The 20,288-nt window shown below is 43.8% G+C and overlaps 1 protein-coding gene across 2 annotated transcripts in view; it reads left to right on the plus strand.

The window, feature by feature from the left end:
- Positions 1–20,288, plus strand: part of SNAP25 (synaptosome associated protein 25) — a 60,497-nt gene that overhangs the window by 24,860 nt on the left and 15,349 nt on the right. For both annotated transcript variants that reach the window (XM_064647549.1, XM_064647548.1), the window contains exons 2-4: positions 7,134–7,268; positions 7,926–7,967; positions 16,148–16,196. In XM_064647549.1, the coding sequence (XP_064503619.1) occupies positions 7,197–7,268; positions 7,926–7,967; positions 16,148–16,196 (163 nt within the window). In that variant the 5' untranslated portion in view covers positions 7,134–7,196. The remainder of the gene's footprint in view (positions 1–7,133; positions 7,269–7,925; positions 7,968–16,147; positions 16,197–20,288) is intronic.

Here is a 20,288-nt window from a genome sequence, read left to right on the forward strand (position 1 = left end):
GACTCAGAACTAGTTGGGAACACAATAAAGTTAGGGAACCATAGGATATAGCTTGCTAAATTATAAATGAAGCTGTATGAGGCAGGTAGCTGTAATAACAGGGAATTAGACTTACAGCAGCCAGTTCAGTCCAGGTCTCTGATCACTCCTGGTAAGAAGGTTTCTTTCTTCACCCTCCACCACTCTGGCTGGTTGCTCTCCCAGATGAACAGAACAAATATTTTGCTTTCAATGTTTTTCTGTTGCTGTTGGAAAGTAAAAAAAAAACCAAAACGTGTGGGTACATAGGTGTAAAAACGACTGCAAAGGGGTAACACAGGGAGGGGTTTATTTTCTTTCAGCAGCAAAAGGGACAGAAAGTCAAGTTGTTATTACTGTGAGGTGAAATTGTTACAAAATGGCTGCTCTGTGCTTTATTGTTTTTCCGTGCAGGAGCCTGGTAAAGCCACAGGCACGTCTTGGAGCCTGGTGGAGCAGCCCTGTGTCTGACAGCTGACAGGACAGCAATGATTTGTGTTGGATTGGGATTGGGATGGGGTGGCTCCAGGCATTTCATTTATGGTGGATTGTTCTTCTCTGAGATCTCAGCAGCAACTTTTCCCCCCAGCCATTGCCCCCGGCTGCAGTGCCTGGGGGGAGCTGTGGGATGTGTTGCTCATAACCTGCCGATTTGCAGATGGTGGAGGCAGGGAGCAGTTGTGCCCACACACCCCTTGTGCTGCAGATACACACAGTCCCCTCTTTAACCCACTCCAGATCAGGGGACAGCAGGGGCAGAGGTGCCCATGTCTGCAAGAAGGAATTCCTCTGCTGGCACTTCTATGCTGCCTAATTGCATTCACATTCAGAAATCATTTGATTTGAGCTTTTCTGCCATTATAACAACACAAGCCCCTAGGAAGACTGTTTTCCAACTATTTTTTCTAACACATTCAGCACATAGTCAGGAGTCATAATTTTGTCTAATTATACTTCAAAATCTTCATTTTGGCCTCTGACTAGAAAGTTCTTGATCCTAAGTATGGGTTGTGACACAGAGAATGTGACATCATGCTCATTAGCATTTATCTGAAAGTCCCAGTTGTCCTGGCCCCCAAACCAAGTGACAGTCCACGCCCTGAAACACTTGAAATTTAAGTAGGACAAAAAAAAGGGCAAGATAGGAAGGAAAAGAAGGATTTCATCTGTGTTGTGTAGATGGGAGACAGATTCAGCTGTTAAACAGGGACAAGCATTCCCATCAGAGGGTATCCAAGACATCTGCACGATGCTGACAGATAGAGCCAGCAGCAGGAAATCAAATATCTCCACATTTCCTGCAGCTCCAGAGACCTGTCTGCAGGCAAAGCAAGAGAGCCCTGGGAGTAAAATAAAGTGCCTGAGGCAATGCAGGAAGACAGTAACAAACTAGGAATTACCTGCTTCTCCTGAATTCAGATTGGCAAGATCTCAGTGCCTGTCTTTTCCAAAGTCACTCCCTGACAGGCCCTCACCAGTAGGAATTATTCTTTACTGACTATCCAGTAAAAATTCAAAGTGAAGTTGGTTTTCACTGTGCTCTGTCAGCCTGGGCCGTGGAGCTGGGCCTAAAGGTTTGAAGCAACACGCTGTGGGACAACAGCAGGAGAGAGATGAGGTGTCTGTGCCATGGATTAAAAATAACATATCCTATGGAAACACAGAGGCAGCTTCTTGGCTTAATCAGTAATACAAACATTACAAAGGAGTTTCTTTGGAAATGAGAACTTTGCTGAAAATCTTGTGAATAAACTACATCCAGGCAATAGGATGTGCTGCAGAAGTGATATAAAAAGCAGACTTTCCTCAAGATTTTATTTCAAAGCTATTTAGAATTTAAATCTAAATAACAGTTCGTAGTAATTTTTCATTGTTACATTTTATGCCATATCATAAAATCTTTAAATAGGGTTTTTCATTACAAAATTACCTGATTTCTTCTCCAAGTGCTTTCAGATCAATTAAAATGCAATAAGAGCAAAAGCAGGGCATGTTTAGTTATAGACAGTATTAATTGTGGTAAGCCCTGGGTGAAAGAAGATGGAGATGACAGAAGTCAGAAAAGTTAGAGCTTGTGAGGGCCACTGCTCCGAGCCCATGATCCATAAAATTATACTTCCAAGTGCCTTAAATCATTTCTCACCAGCTGTTGCCTGTCCCACCAACTGTGGACAGCACACACATGCCTTTCCTGTTGGGATCTGCCTTCGAACACTCCATCCTCAACATAATTTCAGGGAGAACCTGCTGGTGTCAGCAACACACACAGGTCTTGGTTTCCAAGCACCCTTTTGCAGCAGGGTCTCCCCTGCAGTGTAATTTCATTTCCTGCTGGGGTTAGCAGGCAGTTCCTGGGCCACACTGAGCTTTGGGGTTAATGCCAGCACATTTCCTATAATCCAGCCACCAAGAGCCCCTCTAGGGAAGGGTGGTGAAGGTGGTGAAAGACATGGCCAATGTGCTGGTATTGACTGACCCTGACTTTTTTAGTAAAATATGCCAATGCAGTCATCCTCTGGCTACAAATATCCACAGGAAGAATAGATGTGCCCTTTAATAACAGGGAGAGTGCTTAAAAGAAGAACATTTTATTGCTGTGTTGCTTTCACCACAGTAAACTGCAGCATTTTCATTTTCCTGTATTTATTGCACTGGAGTGTTTATACCACTGGGAAGCAAATATTTGCTTTCAAAGGTCACTCATTGTATCTCTCTTCCTCTGGGGATGGATGTAGGTCTCTCTTAGCCTTCAGTAGAACTCCATACAGATTATATAATGTTCTTGCTATAAGATTCTTCATTGCATCTTAGCACAGCTAAAATAGCAGAGGCAGAATGCAAAGTACAATAGGCAATGCCTTTCCATTAGCTGCTCTCTCTTTGTATTTTTCTTTGCCATTTAGTCAGCTGGGCAAGCACTGGTGTAACACATGAGACCACCTCACAGAGGATTTGATGTAAGTCACCCAAGTGCCTGGAGTTAATTGCATTGTGTAGAAGACATTTGTGAAGGCAATTATTGCAACTAGAAACACAAATTGAATGGAGAGATGCAACTTCTGTAGCAACTCTTATTTTTTTTTAATCAAAGTTTTAGATCTCTATTGCTTAACATATTAGATCCCTACTTTGGTTTTCTGATCTGTCATCTCTGCAGGGACCACAGACAAAATAAAATGTAGTTGAAGTTAAAAGTACAGAGTACATCTCAGAGAGTTTATTCCAGTTATGTTAAATTCCTAAGGCAATTATAGGGTTTTGATACTTAGTTTAGATAAACTTAAATGAGAACAGAATGAAAAATATCATCTGGGATCAAAAATATAAATTCCACGCGGAATTTATCACTAAAAGTCCTGAATAGTATTTTAGGCCTGTTTCTGTTCTACTACAACAAGAGTAGGTTATAGTGGGCCCAAGCCAGACTGATGCCTTATGCTTTTGAAAGTCTGTCCACTATCAGTGAGGGCAAATCCATCATGGTTTACCTTTTCTTGGTCATTCCTGAGTTCACTCAGTTTTAATGTTTTATATATATGTAGGTGTTCCTAAGAAACACCATAGAGAGAAAACTGTTAATTTGTACTTTACAGATTATTCCCTTCAAAGCATAAATCTTCTCTCTACAGGTTTGTTATTGATAACAGGGTTTGTGGTTGGAAATTCATGGCACTGGAAAGGAGTTTCAGCCTAAGTAGGACTTTTCAGGGGAAATCCTATCTCTAATAAGTCCTATTCCACATTATAAATTGCAAAATCTGCAAAAAAATTTAAACCTCTTCCCTGCCATCTACAAAATATATATGTAGTTCATCATACTGTGTGCAAATCAGTAACCTTTATTGATTCTTGTGCACGGTTTTCTATTAAATAAAGTTGAATCAGCACAGCTGCAGGGCACTTGTGTTTATGACTAAAACTTGATGTAAAATGACTTGTCTGGAAGAATTCTTTTTGCTATTTCTCAACCCATTCTAAGTGCTTTACAAATACCAAACAATCTCAATAAACCTGTCAAGTTTGATCACTCGCTGCACAACATCTCTCTGGTTACAAGCCCTGACATTTTTTTTAGCTTGATGCAAAATAAGAGGCTTCTGTCACTAAGATGCCAACTGATGGTTCTAACTAAGCAAGAAGGGTAACTCTAAAAAAAAAACCCACAAGAGCATGGAGTGACAGGACAAGGGACAATGGCTTCAAACTGAGAGAGAGAAGGTACAGATTAATGTTAGGATGAAATTCTTTACCAGGAGGGGGGTCAAGACCTGGAACAGGTTGCCCAGAGAGGCTGTGGCCACCCCATCCCTGGAAGTGTTGGATTGGGGCTTTGAGCAACCTGGTGTAGTGAAAGGTGTCCCTGCCCATGGCAGGGGGGTTGGAAACAGGTGGTCTTTAAGGTCCTGTCCAACCTAAACCATTCTATGATTATATGACAGTTTTTTTCCACTTTGTTTCTTTTCTGCACCACCGATCACCACCACTGGCTCATGATCAAAAAAAACTAGGGAAATGATCAAAAGTCAGGCTGGAATCTACATGAGAACGGAATTTTCTGTGCAATTTTTATTATCTGCAGTGACTGACCAAGAGCCTGTTATTATTCATTACTGTCAGTAGAAACACTCATCTCACTTCCATGTCTGTAATCATTCAGCTCACACTGGATATGCTTAGAGACTGAACCAAATTCCCTGTTGTCATCCCACCCTCTCACTGATGCATCACCTCCCACTTTACAGCTCATGAGATGCTACCAGGCAGACATAGCACAGAACCAGTTTCCTGCCCCTCAGAGCTATTTGTATTTACCAATTAGATCAGTCCCAAAGTCCTGTCCAAATTGTCCTGGTTTTTCCTAAAGCTCGGTGCTGCAATTCTGCCAGCACAGGTTTGGCAAGGATCCAGGCAGAGGAGAATATTTTAACTAGATGCTCAAAAATTAGGTCCACAGACTTAATCTCGATATTCTGTCACAGAGGCCGCGCCAGAAATATTTCAATGCTGGGCTTTGCCTCAATCTGGGAAAAAACCCACAATTTGTGAAGCAGTGACCAGTGCTGGTGCCAGCCTGGGCCAAGTGGGACAGGAGTTTGGAGCACGGTTCTTTACAGAAATAACTTCTTTTTATCCCAGCTGAGCATGCTGCACTTGTGACCAGGAGCAGCGTCTTCCTGGAGCTGCGTGATGTGCCACAAAGGGCCCCACGAGTGCAGCGCCAGGGTGGGAAGGTTGGGACGGCCTCGAGAGTATCCCCACACTTTCACATGCCCGTCAGGCACAGACCAGTTCCTGGTTCCTCTTTTCCTCCTAAACATCTGAGGGCACCATTTTCTGTAAAGCTCATTTTGTGAACATCCTTGAAGTGTCCGACGCCAGCCTGAATATAAGCCATGAAATGAAGCTCTGGCTTTGCATCAGCTGGCGCTGCAGATGAGTTGCTTTAAGCTTGGTCCTTCTCACCGCTGTGACCATGCAGCTGGCAGAGCCAGGTGGCCTTCTCCAGCAGACATTTGGGCTCCTACACATTGTGTGACCCATCACAAAATGCCAGGCTCCCTCTGACAAGAACGTGGCGATGTGCTCAGTGATGAAAGCAGGATGCTGTGCCAGTAGCTGCAGGGCTGACTCTTCGAGATGGATTTCTTCCTGCTGTAGCTTCAAAGAGGAAAAGCAACCACGAGTGAGGGCACATGTGAAAGCATGAAGGTCACATATTCCCTCTTAGATAAGAAAAGCAGCAGATCTGCTGCTGAAGCTTCAGAGGAGATGCAAGGAGCTGTCTGCTTTCCTTACACAATTCTAAGCAAACAGAGTGTGGTCGAGAAAATACTGCTGCCACCCAGCTGTACCTGTTCAGCCCATACTCCTGAGGTCCTGATGGAGAGCACAGTCAAAGTGAGGAATGGATTCATCTCCAATGTACAGTAACTTCCATTTAAACACAGTTGTTACCGTTAAGATTTTAGAGCTAAAACCTGCCCTGACTTATGTTGTTTCATAAAGGGTGCACATATCACAAAGAGAGGACAGAAAACAGCCCCTGGGGTTTTGCCTTCTTAGAGCAGCTTTGCTGAAAGGGGCTGCTTTTGTCCTCCTTCTGTAACTGAGCCTGATGGCACCTGCTTTATGGCTGGTTATTTGCCATCCCCCACAACTTCCCCAGCTCCTCTGCACCTGGGATTAGGTTTTCCTGCAATAAACATTCAGTAATTTGCAATATGCCATGCTTGAATCGAGCAAAGAAATAAGCCAGTGTTGCTGTTATAAAGATCTGACAGATGGTAGGAGGACCCGCCTTTCTTAATCAAGTCATGCTCAGTAATCAGAGCTAGCTCGAGTTTGTAACAAGAAAGAAACCCTACCCAAAGGAGAACTAATGGGCTGCATCCTGACCTCTGGTTACAATGGGCTCGGTGGTGTTGTTCTGTATCAAGAGGGATAAGGGATCAGAATCTCACCCACTTTGCAGAGAAGTTGAAAACACAAGTTAGGTCCTATGGTCACTTCGCTTCCCCTGAAATGAAGGATCCTCCCAGGAGGACAACTTCTCCTAGTCTAGCTGAAATATCATTTCATAGCCTGACCTACGGCGTGGTGGACAAGCCATTAGCCCGTAAAAATCTGCAAAGTTTCATTGTCTTTAATTTCTCTGCAAATGTATTAGCTGAGCATCCAGCCCTCCGAGCGATGCAGCTGAAACACAGGACATGGGGGGCACAGACTCAGCCTTGACCTCCTTCACATTAAGCCTTTTAATTCTAGAGAAGAATGAATGGGTTTCAGGACTGTTTCTGGCAGCAAATAACATCTCCTGAGCCTCCACCTTTGATATGAATAACATTTGAAAGGTTAAGAAAAAAGGAAGCTTTCTCCTCAAAGAACATGACGAGGGTGCATCCTTGTTCTTCAAGAGTGATTAATGATACAGGAATAAAGCAGCACCTTGAGCAACCCCGCGTGCTCTCCACTGTGCAGGAATTACCATCCAGAACGAGAGAGTTTGGGTGAGGGCACTCCTGTAATTAAAGCACTTTTGTGGGACTGACATTCCAGCACGACTCAGCGAGCCAGGGAGCCTAACCACACAGTTCCTTCTCCTTTGTGTCTTCCAGGCTCACGAGCAGCTGAGCACAAACCCCTGATCTGCGGCGTCCACAAACACCCCCCCAGCTAAGATGGCGGAGGACGCGGATATGCGCAATGAGTTGGAAGAAATGCAGCGGCGCGCGGACCAGCTCGCCGATGAGGTGAGACCAGCAGCTAAACTGGGAGCTTGGGGCTGGGGCTGGTGTGAAAGACACAGCCAGGAATAGGAGCGCAGCCGGCAAAAGGATTTCTAGGGCTGATTCTGCTTTTCCGTCAGCTTCACACTGAAAGCAGAATTGGAAATGAGATGAGCTGGGGTGAAATTTAATGTTGTGTTTAGTCAAGATTAAGGCATTTATCGATTGTGAGTTTGGTTTAGGAATTAGATTGTGCATCAATTTGACTGGCCTCAGAGCAAAAAGCAGCAATTTAATATTTTCTGAGGATTCCTTCGATTTGTCAAACCTATTAAATGTTAAAAGTCACCAATTAAGTCCCTGAAAAGTCGTAGCTGAAAACCACAGACTATTTTTAAAGCGGAACACCAGCTGTTCCAAGCAGCACCGCCGCAGTGTGTGAGCAAGGGGACCACAAGCCCTGGAGACTGCAGCTGCCTCCGGATGCAGTGGGAATTGCTGCATTAGCGAGTCCTAATGGAGAGCTGGAGATGGAGAAATCACCAGTGCCCTGCTGATGGCCTGATTTGGGGGGGGAGGCAAAGAGTGTAGGAAAAACATGGTGTCAGCATGAGCCTGCACATTAGTGTTGGAAAGCATAACTTGCCAAATCTAAGCACATTTTCCTCTGTTTTGTTCCAGTCCCTGGAGAGCACCCGTCGAATGCTGCAGCTTGTCGAAGAGGTAAGGACTTGCATTTTATTTGCACTTCTGTTGTGATGGAGAGTCTGATCCTGGAAGTGCTTTTTTAATAACTCACATTGCTAAGGCACGTCCATGGCTTTATGTGCCACTCTGTCCCTCCTGTCCCTACCCCTTACTAGGGCCATTCAAGATGCTGTGCCCTGGCTGCCAAGTGTCCATGGCAGGCCAGCAGCCGAGGCACTGATTTGGTTTGCCCATACCTGAGTATCCATTGAGACAGGATACTGGAGATAAAGCAAAGGCACAGCCTCTGAAGGTGACCTGGAGTCAGGGACAAGTGGCTGAGGTGCTGCAGAGCTCCAGGAGCCTCGTGCTGGCACCTCTCTCTTGTCCTTGCCCTAGTACTGCAAGCAGGGAAGGTGAGAAAGGCCCTCAGGGCACTTGCCCTGTTGTCTCTAAATACTTCCCTCTCCATAAACACTCTGAGCTATTTTTATAGAACACCAGTCACAGTATTTAAATGCCACTTCTTTATGTATCTCTGAAATATTTATCAGGATTTCAAGGCTCATGAGATGTCCTAGATTGACTGCTTTGGAACAGGGAGTTCTCTGATTTTCTGTGGTGCTAAGGAAGGGGATCCCGGCTCAGTCCTCACAGCTACTACAGCTTCTACCTGCCTGGAGGGGTCACTCCCAGAAGGGAAAAAACAATTCAGTCAGGCTGTATTTCACCCTCTTCACAACAAAGGGGTTTAAAAGTTGGAAAATCTCAAACTCAGTTTAGCTTCAAGTGTTCAGCCATCAGGTGGTGGAAAACTTTGCTGCCGCCTGACAGGACATATTATTTTCAGACGCCATGTGAGCCCTGGCGCTGGAGCTGGTGACATTTTTAATCAGGGTCATCAGTGCTGACAGTCCCAGTACTCCTGACAAGCAGAGGAGTCTCCAGAGGAGACAAGGGGAAGAAAATTGCATGAGGTCCCACATTCAGGAACAAGCACAATCCCAGCCGTAGGCTGAGTGGCCTCGGAATCAATCACGACTGTGAAGATCAGTGGAGTCCAGTGGAGACAAAATTAAATTTCCATGTACAGACAGACAGATGGGTCACTGAGCATAGTCAGCATCACTTCTCCTCCACAAACACTTCAGATCCGGGCCCCTTGCAGCCGAAACATGCTCTTGTCTCATGAGCAATCTGTCCCTTTTATCTGCACAATTCCCTGGACACACCATTTCTAACCATCACTTTGTGTCAACTCTGTGCTGGATGCAGCTCCTGTTGAAACCAATTTGATGACATGGAAGACAGTCTCGTATGGGTACCCCCCCAGCACCATGCAGGAGAGCCTGCTGCCCCAAAATGCCTGTGATCTAAATAGACAAGGCAGATGATGAGTGGGAAGAAGGAGAGGCACAGGAAAGGGAAGTGACTTGCTCAGGGCCAAGCCATCAGTAAATATCAGCCCTGTCTCTCCTGAGCCGTGTTTGTGTGACCTGTGCACTGCTTGAGTCTTCCTAACATATTGAACCAGCATATTGCGAATGCCACTGGGATTTCAGCATTAAATCACTGCAAATGGCAAAGTGGGAGGAGAACTGGGACTGCTGAACTTGCCATTGAATTTATGGAGGGCGGTAGAGCTTCTTGGAAGAGCTCAGCATCTCTCTGGACCTGGCGTTTGTTCAGATGCTACAATATCTCCCTGTCCAAATAGAGAAGTTGCTAAAACCAGCACTGAGCAGTCAAGGGAGTTCTTCTAAAATGAGTTGCATATTATTTTCACTAATGTGACTATCAAAGACCTTTAATATCCTTCTGTGGTCTAAACAGCTGATTGGTTATTCTGATCCCATCTCCCAGGTACTTTTAAAAGAATGAAGCATTTAGGGAGTGAGAGATTTTATACTGAAAAGACAAATGATGAGAGTCTTTGAAATCGAACTCACATGGCTATGATTTAATAGACCCCAGAAATCCAATTATACTCCCTTACTTAGCAGAACCTGTCTAGTGGGTAGAGATAGAAAATATTCTTTCTCAGTGACAGAGTGTTTTTTACTTTATCCTTCTGATACAGCAAATATGTTATTCCTTTCTCAGGAAGAGGACGCCCCCATGTCTATGCATTATTGCTATATACATATGTATGGAGTCCTCTCATGGCTGGCTCCACTCTGTTAGATACCAGGAAAATACAGAATAAACAGACTGACTTGACTCCTTCCTGAGTCAGAACAGTGTTGTCCACCCAGGGAAGCCCTGTAGCAGTAGAAGGTGTGCTTCATGATGAACTGTAGGTCACTGGCTGGGGGGCATGTCCCAAAGGATCATGCCTTCCTTGCCCAGGACGACCAGTCTGAGTTTGGAGACTAAGCCCTGATGTTCCCAGGGAACATCAGCAAGGAAAACCAAATATGGAACTGCTGCTTGGTTTTATAACCTAGCTTTGCAAGAAGCTGATTTTTCCAGTCCTGGCACAACAGAGGAAGCAAGAAGTGGTGAGTGGCTGTTCCAAAAGCAGCCACAGCTTTGCCCCAAGGCAGCTCCATACTGGAACGGCAGATTCCAAACCCCAGTTTGCTCTGTGGTGCCCAGTGTACCCAGGCAGCATGGCTAATCTACACTGACCAGTGCTCATTTGAGCCACTCAGTGCTATAAATACCTGTATTTTATGATGATGCTGTGCAATGTTTGGGCCAAAACAGAAAATAAAAATGAACTGAGGAAGAACAAGTGAGAGTAAATACGTAGTTTGTAGCTGACCTCCTTATTTTCTTGTTCAAGCCTTTTACCTCTGAGGCCATGTTATGCAATGCAGAATATCACATGCCAGGGGAAAAGCCATGAGTTTAATATCAACAAGATCAGCACTGCTGAAAGCCCAAAAGAAAGCATTTAGGAACATGTCCAGGCAAAAGGGCTGTTTTGTACATTTAAATTCAGAGAGGACTATGTTCTCCGCTCATGTGCTCTGAGGTTAGAGTGAAGCTTACAAAGTAGCCAAGCTGAAATGTTAAGCTATAAAAGTTTGATAAGCTCATGATGCTGCCCTACACAGGACACTGAACACACAGGATGCCATTTTACTAGCTGTGGGTTTCCCCTGACATTATTATCACAGTCAAATTTTCTCTAGTCTGAAAAATAAAAGTATCGCATTAATTTAGAGTTTGGCCCAAATCTTGCCACAGCTAATTTGAAAAATCCATTTGCCATCATAAGAACCATTGGAACTATTGCATTATTGGAACAGTTCTACTCAGAAAAGTGTTTTAACCAGTGTAATTCCACAGAAATACATGTCTGGCACAAGGGAATGTGATCCAGAATTCTGGTCTCAGTTCTTCCAGCACAGGGTTAGACCCCTCTGTCTGTGTAAAGCAGTGGCAGCACTGGAGTCAGGGTGGTTGCATTACACAAAAACCAGGCACAGGGGATTCAAGGTGGGGTCACAGATTCACTGGGGCTGAGGATCTGAATTAACAGGCAGAGCAGCCACGTGGCTCTTTAATCAGGCACGGAGAGACACCGGAGCGTTAACAGGGCGATAGGGAACTCGGGGCAGGAGCCGAGCAAATGCATTACTACAGATGACTAAAAAATGTTTCTTTGGCCACATTTTTTGTCTTTTGGGTGTTGACAGTTCTCTTTAGTGCCTGTGGGAACTGCTAGGAATGTCAGCCTGTCCTGGAACATAATTGTCTCTATTAATTTATTCAAAACCAACTCTATAATCCATATTGATTAAAGCAAAATTCTTCATCGAGGTGGAAGTTCATGTGTTCTTCACAGAACTGAGAGTGCATATCTGGTTTTCAGGGTATCTCCTGAAATGCAGAGAAAGAGATTTCTAGAATTTGGATTCTCTATCCAATACATCATTTCCTTACACTGTTAGGAAAATCACCCCTCAGGCTAACCCAAAGTTTGTAGCAGGTATGGATAGGACAGAACACACTGTGTTCCTGGAGGGGCTGATGAGCCCTTTGAGAAGTCATTCCAATTCTCTCCCTACTTTTATGCCCACCTTGGGAAATTAAGTTATGTAACAGCAATAATAAGAAATGAAATAGCAATGCATTTCCCCTCCAAAGTGCTGGGCAAATTTCAGTGAATGTTTTGTTGCTGACTTGCTCTGAGTGAAACACTCACAAAAAACCCTCAAAAAGTTTGAAGAAGCTATTACAGAAGATGGAGGATAACGTACATTAAAGCCTCCAGAAGGGTTCCCAGTTATGCTGTTAAACTGGCTTCACTGAAGCACTGATAGACTTAAGCATCTAAGAATTGAATTAAGCCCAGAGGTTTAAAATCATATATTCTGGCTTTCTGATCATAAGCTTAGCCAGTGGCCCAGTGGAAAACCTGGGCATGTGCTTCATATAAAGGATACCCAAACCAGCACTGCTGGTTGGTTTGCTTTTATCTAAACACTAGAGCTTAGTGCTGGTGAAAGGTTCAAGGACACCAACTTTCATAAACTTTATAGGCTCTGTTTCCCCTAATATTCCCCTAAGTTGAAAGTGATGGTCTCCTGCTCTGAGGGGCCATCTGATGTGCAAAATTATTATATATTTGCCTGTGTGCAGTAAACCTGCACTATGGATAAACAGAGGAACTCCAGAGCTGCCAGTTTAATGCCTCAACATAAGAGATGCTGTGCCATTTTCTTCTAAAGGAAAAGAGTGTGAGATGTTTGCTGTGCCATGGCAAAATCCAACAGTCCAAATTCTCCTCTCAAGTGCAATGAGAAGACAAGGAGAGTCAGAAGTAATCCTGGAGAGAGAAGGCTGTTACAGATTTGAGAGCTGGATGAAAATGGAATGTGCTCCATGAACTCTGTAGGGTCCTATGAAAGATGCATTTTTCTTCTCCCTGGCCAGACCCAGTTGAAGAATCCCATTTTTTTGAGAATCCCTATTTTGCTGCAAACTAAACAGAGGATTGCCTGGGCAAGGACTGGAGGGTCTTAGGAAATTCCTGAATTTTTACAGGAAGAAAGAAAGGCTCTAATCCCTGGGAATGTGTCCCATTAGCACACGTTTTCATAAAAAGATGGACCTCATTAGTTCTACCCATTCCTGGCTCCCCACACAGGATATTAATGATGTTGGTGAGCACTGGATGTGGGTGGGAATCCTTCCTGAGCCCTCGGGATCAGACAAATCAAACCACAGTCACCGGGCCCTTGGTGATGGGAGCCTGCTGTCGAGGTTTTAGGATCAGTGGTTGTCAAACAGGTTCTTCTGGGCTGGCACTTTGCAGACACAGCTTTTGTCACCTCCTGTTACATTCTCCAAGCACCCAGTTCTAGTGCCCCTGCTGACACCTGGTCCCACTGAGACCAGGAGGATTTTCTGTGATACTTCGAGTGCAGAAACTTTTAACTGAAGAGGTGTTTTAGTTCCCAGAGATGCCTCACTCTGTTGTCACTGAAGGTCAGGTACTGAGTGATTTTCTCCTGCTCAGACATATGGATGATGAACACATTTTTAGAGCAGTTCTGTCTTACAGACAGGTTTAGTTTTGAGCTATCTAAAGGATCAGTTACAATAAAAATACTGAATTTTTCTCAAAGTCCGGATCTGTTTTAAATGCACAAATGTGATTATATTTTAAAATTTGCTTTACACATTTAATTTTTTGTGGAAAAGCTGAAAATTAATGCTTAATACAAACTTGGAACAGCAGGAGATTGTCACTTGATGTCTGAATCATCTCCCATCTTTGCCAGTCACCATCTCTTTATTAGCTTCAATATGCTTTTGATTAGAACACAGATGCAGACAAGTATATTCACTGCACACCCTTTAATATTTTCACATTAGTATTGATGTTGTGGCACTGAGGATCAGGTAAATAAAAGAAAATTTCACCTCTTTCACTCCCTGTAAGGATTTGATATGAAATACAAACTGTAAGGTCTAATTGCTGAGTTCATCTCTCAGCACACGTCTTATTCAGGTCACTGGACATCTTAGCTGCAGAAAGGGAGTTTACTCAGATGTTAAATGCAGCAGGAAACTAAGGTAAGAGGGTTAAGGAGCAGCAAATATTTCTCAGCCTGACTGTGTTTGATTCTCTGAAAGCCAACAACTATCACAGCACCAGCTGCAGGTTTCTGAGTCCCATGTCAGTCTCAGTAAAATATGTTTACTGAAACACAAGATGACTCAGGACCCAAGCAGCCTTCTTATATTTGCATGATGTATGTTTGTTAAAATACAATAAGAAATAAATAGATCAATATTAACTCTTTTAAGGTAAGACCTCCCTGGACACTCAGAGCATAGAAAGAGTCCAATAAAAAGCCATTGCACATCCAGTGCTTAGCAGACCTGTCCCACAGCAAATGTAAGATAATTAAAAGTGGTTTCTCTATTCTAAATAGGCAAGTCTAAGGTAACCCTTGGACCCTAAGTTTCTACAGGCTTCAAAAATAAAAGCTGGCTGGGATTGAAGTAAATGCAGTATGAGCTTGGAGGGAGAGAGAGCAGCAGTGGGTACCTGGGAGGTGGCTGACCTGAGGGCAGCAGGGTGCAGCAGACTATGGGGAGAGGCAGGAGGCCTTTTCTCTCCATCTGGCACCTCACACAGGGATTTTTTCAAAAGAGGGAGCAAGCCAGCCTGCACACATCTGAGGTTTTTGCCAGTTTCTACAGTGACATAGACATTAAAGACAAGAATGGGAGTGCAGAGAGAGGCAGACAAGAGGCATCTCTCGTCCCTCTTGAAGCCCAGCAGAGAAGCACCAGCTGCACCAGGCAAACAGCCCTCGAGCGTGCCAGAGTCAGGCTTGTGGCCGAGCCAGCGTGGGCTGTGTCCTGCCTGGGAGCACCCTGGGAGCACAGAATGGGCAGCTGAGGGCCAGAGACACTTCCCTGCTCCCAGGAAAAGAGATGGGCGATGACAGGGAGCAGGGCAGCTGGGGGGAAGGATAATATGAAGTCCTTCATTTGCCTCAAGGAGTGGGTGGCTTGAAAAGCACGGGGACCGTCAGGACTTCAGGTTTCTATTCCTTGTGTTCCCCTGCAACTGTGAGCATCTCCCCTGCTCCCTGCAAAATGGACACCACCACCTTTATCTGTTCCACAGGAGCACAGATAGCTTTATGTTCATGGAAGCAGGCAAATTACTGCTGCTCATGTCCAGGTAGCTCCTCTTCACAGAGGACTTACTTCATCTGCTCTTGACATGCAACAGGCAGATGATCGTTCAGGCCATTAATTATTCACAGATGTTATCACTGCTCCAAGCAGAATGGAGCTGGTTTCCCCCTGGTAATTAAAAAGGAGCTAATCTGATCTGTGATACAGCTCAGTATCACAGCACCCAGAAACCCAAAACACCCGATCACAGCCCAGAGTGAGGATAACAAATGCAAAAATTGTACTTGTGAAAGGTGCCCTGCTGCTGGTTTAGGCAAGTGGGAGCTCTGAGTGGCTCAGCTTTGCTCAAACCCTGTATCCAGCAACAGCAGTGATAAGATTCCCACTAAGCTGTGGGAGCAGAGGCAGTTTCAGTGTGTAGGTGTTTTAAAAATCCTACCTTCGAGCTCAATTCAAAGTCCATTACTGCTAAAGGTGTCTGTTGGCTGAATTAAAACTTGGCTCAAACCCATATCTATTAGATCACTGAGCCAAAAAATATGGCTTAATCCTATTAAATATTAGCCTACTTTAAAATGGATTTCCTAAGTAGGTAAGCTTTCTGACTTCTGACAGCAGCAAGGGCTGTGTACAAACCACTGTGCCTCCTTCCCAAACATGCTTGTGTCATATCTGTTTTCCCTGGGAATTTCTTTTGTGGGATTAACACACACCTGCAATACCAACAGCCTCATCCTCCCTTCTTCTGCTTCAGTGAACTTGGAGATGAACCCTCTCTTTTTAGAAATTACTGTTGCATAAAGTGATTATTTTAATTGCAAGGTCCCTGATTCTGTGCTTTCTGCAGAAGTTCAGTATCCCGGTGAATCCAGAAGGATTGATGGTACAATTGAGACCACCTGGTTCCTTATACAGTGTCCAGGCACATAAAGTCTTTGGACTGTGCCACCAGCCCCTGATGACCTTGTCATTCCTTTCCCTGTTTTTCTTTTGTCCTCCTGTGTCCCGTACCAAGGGCTGAGTGTTCCCTCACTGATCTCTCTTTCTCTCTCTCTTTCTTCTCCCCTCTCTCTCCTTCCCTTGCTACCACTATTGGGATGTAGAGTAAAGATGCTGGTATCAGGACTTTGGTTATGTTGGATGAGCAAGGAGGTAAGTTCAGATTGCTTCAGTAAGGAAGTATAACCCTTCTCAAAGTTCTGTACTAACTGTGTGCAACCCTGGAAATGAAAGACACAAAATACGTGTGGTTGTGCATGAGAACCCAAAAAACCTCTTTGCCTTTAGCATCGTTGTCTGACAGAGAACCAACAACTGCCTAAGAGTCTGTACTTCTTTTGATCTGTCTCCCATTAATGTCAAAGACAGCTGCAGGCTGAACTTATCCAAATCACCACTTTATTTCAGCGAGCTTTGGGTCAAGATCCAGCTACATGATGAGAAGATTTGCCTCCATGAGTGTAAAATCCAGCATTATTTACGCAGGTGCTACAGAATTGTCCCCTAGTTTAAGTCACAAGTGAAAGGCATGCAATAAATGCATGCCAAGAAGAGATAATACAGGTTTCCTTTGTGTAAAATTCAGTTGCTTTTTGTATAGACATGGTAGTGAGGATGGCAGAGTTTTAACATTAAAAGCTGTGGCACGATCAGCTCATTACAATTGACCATATAGGAGGAGTCAGGCTCAGATAACTCCCTGTCTGTGCATGACAATGACAAAGTCAGAGCCTGATATATTCAATACATTCCAGGAAATTACATTTTGGCCCTTCACAATATGACAAAGAAGGAGGTACCTTCCCCCCTCCCCTCGGTAGAACTAATAACTTTTCATTTGGTGCAGACCCACAGCAAAAGGGTGTCTCCAATAAATCAACAGAGTATAAATTTCTGCTACCCTCTATCAAACCAGCCCCCCAAAGGCCATTCTTATTATTTACTGTATGTCATGACACCAAACTGTATTAGGAAATGTTTCTTCCCCCCCACACACACTCTCCCCTTAGAGAAAAGAATTTAACCCAGCCAAATTTTGTCACATCAATTTGTCTTGACAAGAAAAATATTAGAGGGAATATTTTGTTGTCTTTGAAAAATAATGGCAGTAAAAGAACTATCACTGAATACAGAAAACCAGAAATTACCTACGTTGAAACAGATATGGCACCTGTCTAAATAATGTGTTTTGTTTCAGAAGTGAATTATACAGCTGTAATAAATCACAAATATTGTCAAAGGAAGTGTAAATATCCAGATGTGTCATGCAATATAATTTCACAGGCAGAGCAGCAGAAACTTTAGTGGTTCCTGGGAAAACTTGTTCCTGTTCTTTAACTGCTATTTTTCCACAGATTGCTAGGGAGGATTATTTTGATTTTAACCTCGAATTTTTGTTTTGTTATTTTGGAATTCTACTATTGCTAAACCCCTGTGTGCAAAACTTGTCTGATGATTTATTCCATAGTCATGATAGGAAGGACGATCTGGATGAGCCAAAGAGCTGAGACTGAACCCACTCATCTCTTTGGGAGTCCAGGGAACTCAGTGTTAAACTCTTATTGACAGTGAAACCTGAAATATATATTGTACAGTCAGAGAGGCACTGAGTCAATACCTACAGGAAAGAATCAGACAGTTTCAAAGCCTCTCTAAATTGGTTATGGTCATGCCTTAAGTGGTTCAGTAAATTTAGCTTATGACTATATACAGTGTGGGTTTCTAAAGGAAAACAGCCAAATAATGCTACAAACCCTGAGAATATTGTAACCACTCTCCTATGCTAAATGTCTAATTAAGTTTTCTCCATTTTAGCAATGTGTAGGTGTAATAATTCCTGATTATTTTTTTTTTTATTTTAGCAATAAAGGACTTATACTACTGGGCAAAACACGCTAATGATGACTTTGAACCCTCTGTAATTAGTGCAATGTGTGCAGCTCACGGATGTCTCAGCAGATTATCAGATTAAGGAAATAATTTGCTAACACTGCCATGTGATCTCTTTGCAGCTGACTGCACAAGTCACTTAAGATTATTAGGTGTTAAATATACAGAAAACATGACACTGATCTTTGCAGTGGGCGGCAGGCAGAATATCTAATCTCTGCAGTTGCTCGAAGCTCTGTTTTTGGGTTTCCTGACAAAATTGCTTGTTTGGAAGTTAAACAGACTTTACAAGGAAAACTTCTCTGAGCCAATTCAATGTAAATAACAGAAAGCAGAACTGATTTTCTGGTATCAGTAGGCAGAAGCCTCTGGGATCATAAAAGGCACTAAGTCCAGGTAATTTCCCAATACCAGCATTTGTACAACCAAGCCAGCCTGGCGAGCTCCTGCTGCCCCAAGGTTTAGCCCAGCTGGCTGTGCAGCACATGACAGAGTGAGTGTGCCACGACCCTCAGACATGGGGAGCTTCACAAGGGCTTGTGTTACCCCTGTTTCACAGAGGATGGGGCTGCCATAAAAACTGGAGACCTCCCCCAGTGCCCTTTGAAGTCACTGGGATTTGGAGTGGACTGTCCCTCTGCAATACCAAATTATCACTTTTTGAGCCACGCCTTGTCATCCAAAGCAGCTCAACATAGTCCCTCCCCTGGGGAGCCCACAGGAAGGAGCTAGGAGGTCAGATTCTCCTTGCTGAGATTTTTTCCATCAGTGGGAAAGTCTTTCCCTGCCCCCATGTGCATCCATAATGCTACATTTTTTTAAACCTGGCCTTTAGTCAATCTCCCTTAATTAATGATTTAAATATAAATACGTATATAACTCTTTAAAGTGTTTTCATTTTACACTAAAACCTTCATGCTGCAAAGGATTATTGAGCCGTGGCAATTGCTCTGCTTCATTAAATATGTCTTTAAAACATGCTAATTTAGAAAAATGTTAATATTTAGATGCATATAGGTTAAAAGCAGACTGTAGAAATGAAACTGAGAGTACAAAGTGGGGATATGAAAACAAACCTGAATTGTTAACATAGAAGGGGTCCCATGGTAGCTCTTCTCATCCAAAGGAAACTCCTCTCACCTGGGAGTATCAGCAGGGACAGAGATTTGGAGGATTTCAAGGACATTTTTTTGTGTGTGATGATGTCCTCATGCAGTTTATTACAAAAGGATTTGGGGTTTGTATTCCAAAGGAGGTGGAGGGGAGAAACTTTTCCAATAACAACAGTAGCAGCACAGCCATTTCTCATCCAAGACAAGACAGAGGAATAGCCACAACTTTGATAAGCGACAAAGAAAACGTCATTTCATTGAAAATTGAAATTTTCTCCCTGCACCAGCAACAGCAAATGCACAACCAGTGAACACAGGGAGCAGATGAATGTACCCAGCAGATCTTACTCCAGATCAAGTTGATAAGGGAGATAAAACTTTGAAATAACTGGGCAACCCCCCGAGCAAAAGCACTGGCACCATGTGATGGTACCCACACTAGCTGACCTCTTTAGCAGGAGTTGTGAGTTTGGCAGTTTTGTGTGAGTTAAGGATAATTAGGGAAATAAAAAGTAACTAATGACTATTCCAGATTCTACAGGGAAAATGGTATTAATTATGTTGAAATTGTAGTGCAGAACAAAAGGCAAATGAACCCCCACAAAGCAGGTTGTGCCTTGTCTCCTGTTATTTTTAGCAGAGCTACACGTGGGCTCCCAGCACTCCCTGCCAGCTCTCTGCCATTCCTACCTGTGCTCTGCAGTGTCTTTCAGAGCACAGACAGGTCAAGACTCAGGATTTCGGAAAAGGCTGTCCTAGAAATGTGCTATGCTCCAATAGGATTCTCCTTTATGGAAAATGGGATCACAGAGCAGCATTGGAAGCAGTTAATCTGCTGACTCTCTTTCCAATTCAGCCCCCTTGTATGCAGTTATGATTACAATGTGTTCTTAAGGCGTCCTTTTTCTTTTTTCCTTTTTTTTTTTTTCCTCTAATTAAAATTGTCCTTGTGGAAATTGCTTCACTGCACAATACTCCAAGCAAAGGAGCAAGTTCCCATCTCCACATTTACCCGGCCCCAGATCCTGGATGTCAGTCAAGGAATATTTGTTGCTAATTACAGCTGGGGATGCAAAGGTGGAGCAGCCCCACACTTGCCCTGTTCTGGTCCTGCATCCAACGCTGTGTGAGATGCTTTTGCAGCTGTGTTTGCTCAGGAGGCCACAGGAGCAGCTGAGGGATGCCCTTGCCACAGCTTCCCTCTCCCAGCCCCTTCCCCAGAGCAGTGACAGAGTGGGGAGTT

This window comes from Pseudopipra pipra, chromosome 3 (assembly GCF_036250125.1).
Source record: "Pseudopipra pipra isolate bDixPip1 chromosome 3, bDixPip1.hap1, whole genome shotgun sequence".
NCBI classification, from domain to species: Eukaryota; Metazoa; Chordata; class Aves; order Passeriformes; family Pipridae; genus Pseudopipra; species Pseudopipra pipra.